The sequence below is a fragment of the Branchiostoma lanceolatum genome, chromosome 2 (genome assembly GCF_035083965.1).
Source record: "Branchiostoma lanceolatum isolate klBraLanc5 chromosome 2, klBraLanc5.hap2, whole genome shotgun sequence".
NCBI classification, from domain to species: Eukaryota; Metazoa; Chordata; class Leptocardii; order Amphioxiformes; family Branchiostomatidae; genus Branchiostoma; species Branchiostoma lanceolatum.
The window spans coordinates 12,236,652-12,245,895 of NC_089723.1; the positions used below are offsets into that span (position 1 = coordinate 12,236,652).

The 9,244-nt window shown below is 44.7% G+C and overlaps 1 protein-coding gene across 1 annotated transcript; it reads right to left on the minus strand.

Annotated features, from left to right (window-relative positions):
• Window positions 1-502: 502 nt before the first annotated feature.
• LOC136427481 (GRB2-associated and regulator of MAPK protein 1-like) lies at window positions 503-8,698 on the minus strand. The gene is made up of 4 exons (XM_066416358.1): window positions 8,003-8,698; window positions 4,392-4,674; window positions 3,305-3,479; window positions 503-2,735 (listed from the first exon to the last, which is right to left on the minus strand). Exons 1-4 carry the CDS (start codon window positions 8,281-8,283, stop codon window positions 1,507-1,509), a joined length of 1,968 nt encoding a protein of 655 aa, XP_066272455.1. The 5' UTR covers window positions 8,284-8,698; the 3' UTR covers window positions 503-1,506.
• Between the last annotated feature and the right edge of the window lie 546 nt (window positions 8,699-9,244).

A 9,244-nucleotide genomic window follows, 5' to 3' on the forward strand; every position in this document is an offset into this window, starting at 1 on the left:
GGTTCGACCCCGGCATGTTTTTTGACGTCTTTTTTTATGCGTTTTTGTACGCAAAAAATTACGCCTTGAAGACGTCAGAAACCAGCCGGAGCCAAACCTCTATTTGGAGAGTGAATGGAATAGCCCCAGTAACACAACCACATCCCGCCGTGGAAGAATGTGCAGGCCACTGCAGCCATACAAAGTATTGACCTCCTCAAGTCGTCTGGAACACAATGTACTCATTTATGCGCGCGGCTGGCTTCTCCTGGGACGTGACGTTTCTATTTCTTTCTGCCCAAGACTCTCCACACCTGTACAGGTGGGGCAGGTAAGACTCGCCAGGTGTGAAGCGGAGCAAGAGAAGTCCTTCAGATCTAAAAACAAGTACAAGTGTTCCTTTAGTTTTACACGTATTCGAATATCTGTGTATGTATATGTATGCAGCCAGTGCAAAGTACTTCACAATAAGTATGGAATAGGAGCACTTTCAATATCTTAAGAGTACAATAGATTCCACATATCTGTATAGCCCATTTGTATTTGAATCATAAAAATTGTATATATATATTGCAAAATAGCATTTGATACAATGGATACAATGGTACTAGCAAAAATTGCAAGTTTATAGATTACAACGATTATACAATATTGCACCTTACAGCCTATGCCTAACTTTTCTATGTGCTGTTATACTTTGAAGATCTATAGCATTATATTCAGGTGTCATTCTATAGTGTTAATTGGTACATATATATCACACCATTCTACAAATGTGACTAGTTAGTCTTTGCTTTCTTGAAAAAATCAGCCATGCTGTTCCGAACTTAATTGCTATTATCTTATGTGTGGCACGCGCAAACGTCATACACTGACTGGATACCATCTGGTATTTCTATCATCATGTGCCGTCTAAGTTTTTAAAAAAGGCTAAAGCAAAATGCCACATCAGCTCTACTGCATACATTGTCGGTATCATTATCTTGTCTTCTTCACTGCATTGGTTCATTTGGGTTATTTTGGACTTGCACGCATGTTTGTGTGTGCACGTGTGTGTGTGTGTGTGTGTGTCTGTGTGTGTGTGTGTGTGTATGTGAGTGAGTGTGTGTGTGTGTGTATGTATGTGTGTGTTCGTATGTGTGTATGTGCGTGTGTGTGTCTGTGTGTGTGTATATATATATATGTGTGTGTGTGTGTATGTGTGTGAGTGTGTGTGTGTGTGTTCGTGTGTGTGTGTGTGTGTGTGTGTGTGTGTGTGTGTGTGTGTGTGTGTGTGTGTGTGTGTGTGTGTGTGTGTATTTCCGCATACTTTGGTCAGCGATGACTCAAGAACCTGTTAGAGCCGATTTCGGGATTTCGTAAGGAAGAAGTGGTGCTGTTGATATGTGTAAGTGTCACACTATACATATATTATGCAAATGTTGAACCATTTGCATAATCAAAATATTTCATGGAGGTATGAGGTCTCAGAACGCTTGTTATGTCTGAAGTTCCTCTGATAAGTTAACTTGGTGAGAAATCACCTCATTACAGTTTGGTAGCAATCTGTGACTCTAGTATGAAGCTGAAGACATCTTTGCTCTGCTGTGACGTCAGTTCAAACTCGTCTGTCATTTCATCCCTGGGCATGCCCACTAGCCTCTTTCCGTCAACCCCCGCGGCCTTAAACCGCTGAATAGCCTCCTCGTCAATGTCTGCCAAACGGAGAAACTTGGTGACTTCCCTAGGTGTCATGATCGTCAGGTCGTTTGGTGGCTCCCAGTCAGGGTCATCTGCATCCTCGTCTTCTTGCCCATCCTCGGTATCTTCCGTTTTGGTTTCGCCGGACAGGATCTTTTGCCGCATGGCAAGGATCTCACTTGTGAGGGCTGCACCACCCGCTGTAGCGAGTGGGGATGTGGTCGTGGGTTCCGAGGGAGTGTCGTCTGGGGGGTAGTCGCGCACTGGGAGCCCATCGTTGTCTAGTGGGATCATGTAACCGTATTTGTCTTCAGACTGGGCCGGAGGGGGTGCGACGGTGGAGAGAGGGTTTGGGTCATAGTCACGCTCAGGGATGTTGATAGGTTTATCAGGAACAGGAGGGGGTGCCTCGAGGGGGGCCATTGTCTCTGATTGGAGAGGCGGTGGAGGAGCGGGGTAGTCGGGGGCAGGGGGAGCGACATCAGGGGTGAGGGTGGGGGGAAGTGGGGCGGGGTAGTCCGGCGCTGGAGGTGCGCCCTCCGTTCTGTCGACCGAACTTTCGATGGTTTCCTTCGGCGATTCCGGAGGGTCTGTAGATGAGTCTTCCAGAACTATTTCAGCAAGAGTAACGTGTCGGCAAACCTCTGGCGTTTCCCCTGGGGGTTTCGACCCTTCAACATACTCGTAGATAGAGCCGTCCACCGAGACGACGCGACTGCTGCGGTCGGCCGTAGGAAGGTCATCCTCCGGTGATCTCCCTACTTCTTCTGGAGGCTTTTCCTGGTGCAGGGTAGCTTGTACCGTCATGAGCTCTCCATTTCGTGGTGTTTCTCTCAGCACAGAGCCGTTGCTGACGTGGCCATTGGCCGGCGGCCCGCGCCAGTTGCCTTCTAGCCAGTCCGCTAAGTTCTGCTTGTACTCCGCGGTGTTCAGCAACATTGCCTCGGGAGGGACGAGTTGCACTTTCTTGCCAATGACCGGGATTTTGAACTGTTCCCTCTCTATTTCTCCCTCCGTAGACACCAGCCTAGCCTGCACGCTGTGTTCTGTGCTGGTCTCCATCAGTGTTAGAACACCTGTGGAACAACGATACAGTTCGACTTTTAAACAAAATTAAATCACCAGAAACCACACAGAAAAAAACTCTATGATACTGTAAAAGGAGAAATGTTCCCGGGGATTCACCCTACAATTTCGTGATAGGGAAAAATGGAGTGTTCACGGTGGTTCCCCGCGAAAACCGTGGACATAAAACCATCGCTAACATTTCCCCTTTTACAGTACCATGCCATCTAGACATGATCATGAGTATGAGTATGATTTTTGATAAAAGAGTTTCATATTGTATATTGTTTATTTGGATTGATTACAAAAGTGAAGGGGAGGGCAAAACACGCACAATACAATACGTTAGAGTCTACAATAGCATACATATAAACATCAAATTCCTACAATGTCATACATATAAACATCAAATCCACATCAAATATTATACATATAAACATGGTAATATCAATATACAATAAATATATACAATAACTGAATATATCATGATGAAGCATTAAGGAACTAGTGTGGTCTTGAGGCAACACACGAACTACACCCGCATGAAGCAGTCCATGCGCAGGGTAGATCAAGATTGTACCTGTGAAGTTGTCCACAGACGGAGACTGGCCCTGGACAAGTTGTACCATGACTGGCAGCCGATAGTTCTTGACGATCTCTTCAATGGTGTGAACCGTCACGAACTTGCCTGGGAACGAGATGGGTAGCGCCACGCGCTCGTTCTTCTGATTGGCGCAGATCAAACAATCCACTGCCTACAGCAAAGAAAGTTAGAACAACTCTGATTGGATAAGTGCAGATGATGTTTTGTCAGACTTATCCGAGCATCCACAGATAGGAGAAGGCAATGGCTACTGTGAAGATGTTACTGTCAACAAGAATGTTTCTTTTGCTACTGACAGGATGTCCATGACCCTATCAGTCCAAACCCTTATTCTGAGTATGATCTTGTGAGATGGTGCCCATAAAGATTTACATCCCTGAGCAAAGACTAATTAACTAACGAATAGATGGATGTTAAAGAAGACATGTCCCTACCGAGGTCAGTACCTGGATCTCCCGTACAATGGGTATAATGATTGATTCTGATACCTGCCCATCCTGTCAATAGCACAATAGACATTAAACTTTTAATTCACCGGTACTTATGTCATGTCCTAACGCAATTTCCTTGTACATAGGCCAATACATATCTACCTCTAGAGTATTTTCTAAAAAGGAATCAAATCATCTCTAACGCAACGCACACAATTGATGTTTCCTGTGTATCATGTAATACTGTACATGTTCCATATACGTATACGGTGTTACTCTTATTGGATACCGTAGTGTCTAGTCTTAAGTTTTGGAGAATTCATTAGCATTGTTAACAAGCAAAGACATATATGTCTTGATATTTTGTACTACCTACGAACTTACCATACATTGTACCTTTTACATTTGTTGTGCAATAAAGTTTGATTGATTGATTGATTGATTGATTGATATTCTCCTAGGGCTTTTTCATTTATAAACCCCGTTGACATTTCTCCAAACAGTGACTGAAGGTTTGCCACACCTTCAAAAACAATGTACATGTAGGTGTGTCAAACTGTTTGGAGAAAGTGAAGTGAACCAGACAAGGTTAAGAGAAAGTTAAATTCATCAGACAAATATGTCCCGCTGACCTTGGAGCTGCCCTTCTTGGGTTTCTTAGTTGTCTTAGACACCCGGTAGGCTTTCTTCACAGCGAGTAGCGTCAGGACGTCACCGCCGCGAACAATGGGATGTTTGAACGTCTTGGCGACTTTTTTCTTGTCCGGTGTCTTCACTATGCTGTCGAAGACATCCAGATGAATGTCTTCCTTTGCGAAGACTTTGTCTGGGAAGGAAGCCGTCAGCTCTGACACCGTCTCAAAGTGGCGTACGCCGACCTGCCAGCCCTCTAGCGGCAGCAAGAGGAATCGCCCTCTGGAAGAGTATAGACGGAGCAAGGCTCAGCGAAGAACTAGAACATAATAGGCCCGCATGAGCAACTACGCATCAGAATAATCAAAGGTATTCGTCAAAAGCTAGTGGAACGTCAGCCAGCAAAGTCTACAATTTAAAAATTGGTCTGAGTGCAACAGAGTGCCTCATCGTTTCAGTAACTGTAGCACCATTGCGTCTGAATATCATAGTTATCCGTCGTTATGTATGAAGCTCAAGTAAAAAAGGTAGCATGCACATCATGTGGGTGAAGCAGACGTTCCCACGGACGTATCTATTTCAGCAGTGCTTCTTTTGTTGATATTGCAAATGCAAACAGTGGAAGCAGAGCATAAAACAACAACGATGTACACAGTTGAGTTGTTGGCTATGGGCCCATGCCAACAAGAGTCCCGTCATTTTGGTTGTTCCAACTTATGTGCATGGACGGAATGTTTCTTTCACATCAAACGTAACATACGTGAATAGTTTCATCAGGTTGGTAAGTCACTGAAGAAAAAGACTCTTTTTTTCACAACCAAGGGATTTATTCAACCGACGTTTCGGTGACCCTCTGTCACCTTCTTCAAGGCAATTCTGACTGGTTCACATAGCAATACAGCACAGGTGTTGCTGCTTATACATATTAATGAGATGCAAACGCAAAATATTTACATATGTACAAACACAGGGGATGACATCACTATGCGGTCCCAAACATACAGAAGTGTAACACCCGGTACTAGTCTGGGCTCCAGGGTAATGCGAGCCAAGTCAAGCTAAGTTTGTAATTTCTCCTCAGTCGGCATATATGCACATTAAAAAATACTGTTCTCTAAGACTTGTGTTTTTCAAGCCATCCGGCGGTTTTGTATACATTCTCACAGACTTCGCAATCAAATGTACCGCGGCTGCCGGCGGCAGCGTTGGTTGCCACTTGTTGCCACATTGTGCTTTGATTCTCGCCGTTAGAGAGATCATCTTCCACGTTGCATTCTTGTAACTCAAATGTTTCAAAGTCCTCCTCAAAAGTAACTGCTGAAAAAAAGATCGAAGTTGCTCTGCAGAGTCATTATGCCTCCTTGGTCACACCCGTGAAAACAAAGCAAAGTCGCCAAGCTGGGCGTGGGGTGTATGCATATCGGGGTAATTCGCACCTTGACGCGACATTGACTTTTCACACCCGTTACACGCATAGTACAATAGAGACTTAGCTCGTCCGCTCTCCTTCTATAGGGCGTATTCAGTCACGTGACCCTCCCCCTAGCAACGAGCACTGGCGGCCATGTTGGTGCTCACTTGATAGTGGAGCCCTATGGAACTCTCTGTATAAATAGCTGATGTTTTCTACGCCATTCACAATTTCCCTTAAAAACGGGTTGTCTCATAATCATGGTGTTTTGCCTCGTGGTCAGATGTTGGATTGGGACTGATAAAGCACACACCGGTCGGGTAACAGTAAGATTGGTTTTGCGTTTCTCGTGTAGGACGTGTACGTGCGGGAACATACGATCGCTAAGGGACTAACGACTGAAACAAAAGTGGATTTCTGACATACGAACAACGGATCTAAATAGTTGAAGTTTGGCAGAATCAACGTGTGTGTATGGAAACCTTTTGTATCTGGTCGAAAAGCAAGTTACAGGCCCGTTGTGTAACACAGTCGCGGCATCGTGACCGTGTAGTCGTTGCTTGAGATACGCTCATTCATAAACTGGGGGTCTTTCAACGTCGAAGTTGGTCGAACTTTCCCGATCATAACGTACTCCCTGTCAGCAAAATTTCTTACGACACTCAAGACACTGTACTACGTGGATACAGGCCTTGGAACACTTGTATGCTGTGAACTGATTTTATGCGTACTCTGTAAACAGTTTAGCGGCCATGTTTGTAGGCTGCTGGGGAACCTCGCTCGTCGATAATGGGTCATTTCTAGTAGGTGAAATTGGATTTTTGTAGCGAAAAGGATGTGAGGCTGGAGACTCTTTGCATATAATAAAACAGCGATCAGACGACTTCGCATTCCTTGGAAATTTAGAGAGCGTCGGACACCGAGAAACTTCGCTGCTGGGTGAACACCAACATGGCCGCCCACGGAGGGCAGGGGTGATGACGTCACGTGAATACGCCCTATATAAATCCTCCTTGGTAACACGTACACAACTACATATCGATCAACAAACGATGCAACGATTATTTCTTTAGGATGCGGTCCCAAACGTGACTGAGTCTATATCCCCCCTCATCACGGTTCATGACTGGAGCGGATTTCCTGATCCATACAGACTCCTTAATCCAACGTGTTACTCTATTGTCCTCTCGGTCTATCACCTTGGCCCCATCCCAGTCTATAGCACAGTTGTTTCTCATGATGTGGTCTGTCACTGCTGATTTGTTCTCTTCCTTCTCAGCTACCTGCTTCTGTGCTCTGGTGTACCTTCCCACCTTGGTGCTCTCAGCTTCTTTCCTGTGTTCTTCCAGTCTGCATCCAAATGTTCTCCCTGTCTCCCCTATGTATACCTTGTTGCAACTCATATGTATAAGCAGCAACACCTGTGCTGTATTGCTATGTGAACCAGTCAGAATTGCCTTGAAGAAGGTGACAGAGGGTCACCGAAACGTCGGTTGAATAAATCCCTTGGTTGTGAAAAAAAAAAGAGTCTTTTTCTTCAAACGTAACATAGCCAAGATAAGCGATCCATTGTGTTCTTTTCAGTAACTTAGAAAGGAAACCCTCGTCCGTTTTATTAATGGAATAATCCCCATGATCTCTTAGACTGGGTAATCCTAACAAAAACACGTCAATTTAGTGACACAGAACAAACTAAAACAACATGTTAGCATCCGGGGACTTTTCAGTGGATGTTGTTTACAACACCCAGCAGTTGTCTTTAAATGGGTCATAGGTTGAATGACAATTGATGATTTTCAATCAATATTAAAAGAATGTCAGATATAATGGGCTCATTGAAAAGTATACTCTAGCGATGTATTGTAGTTACGTTTCTTTTTATTTACGTCAAACCGCAGACTCATAACAACACAAAATGGAAGGATGCATATTAACATGTCACGCATAACATGTACATAATATTCAATATATATATATATACATATTCATATATATGTAAATAGATGACGAGCGTATTTATCGGTATATGCACAAACAGGTAAATAGCGTCAAGATATGTGAGTGATGTGTACAAATAAAAAATCACAAGCCCTGCTGAGTAACGTTACATGATTACTTCCGAACAATAAATATCTGAGTTGTATGACTGTTATGTTGAATGGAGCGTACAGGATACTAGCTAGGACGTTCAAACCGTACCTGAAATCCAAGGGAATACTGAGTTTGGGCCCGACAGGAAGAAAACTCCGAAGTTCGACCCCCTGTGCCACCACCCGCCTAACCTTCCGTGCCTCCCCCAGGAGAACGTGCTGGTCCCCGCCCAGGTGTACGGCCCCGACCCGTACCTGGTGATCCCGCGGTACCCTCACCACCTGCGGCAGCCGGTAGTTCTCTAACAGCACTCCAAGGGCGATGGACCTCTCACTCCATTTGAAGGATGTTAAGAAGTTAGCAGACTGTGCCGTTTCTGTGACTTCCATCGCGAAGTATTGCAGTACTGGCAGACGGACGAAAAGTTTTAGGGCGTCGCCCGGCAAGCCGCCATGACATGAGTTTACACTGTATACTGGGTGACACAGACGTTTCCCGTGACGTCGTGTCCGAAATAGCTGAATGGTTGAAAGATAAACCCGCCCATTGGCGGGTCTAGAGTCCAGTTGTTATTGCAATAAGCTGACAACCTGAGTACGTGATCCGTGTAATATTCAGATTTGGTAAGATTTAGTCCGCGTTCATAGTCAACACCCCTACTGACTTGAGTAAGTCAGTCCGTTTGGAGAATGGTTTCCTGCTTCTCTACTCCACCCTGTGTAAAGTTGAGATAGCGGGGCAGCATTAGAGCGTAGCCAGGTGCTCGCTTCAGTGCCGGTCAAAGTTCGGTTTACCTTGTGCATGCCACAGACAAGTGTGGGCCTGCTCAGGGTTTTTGCTTTTCCCGAACTGAACAGGATGTAGATTGTACTTTGTTTGCGTTATAACCCACGCATCGGTTTGTTAAATTCGAGTCTTGTAGTTTGTTGACGAAGACACTCGGTTTAAGGGTTTAATAACAGGACTGTATAATGACTGCAATAGACTTTTGTGTTGGTTGTGTCATTAAATAAGCACTTGTCCCGCCCCTACCTGCCTCTTGACATGCCTGGGGGAACATACGCAGTCGTCAAGGTCCAGGGCCATAAGCGTTAAAATAACCAAATTAAACTTACCCATACAATAGCTTATAAAGGGAACCTACACACGGATGGTCCCATATCATTCAAAAAACATATCTCTATATATAGTTTATAAAAACGCCGTCACTAGCAATGCAATAGTTGCAGTAATGCTCCTTCCTAGGGGACTAAGACATTGCCCTGATGTGCGTTGATTTTGCTGCGGTGAATAGCGGGTATTTCCTTGTTTGCTAGCACTACTATTTTGGAAGTACAAATATGACCCAAA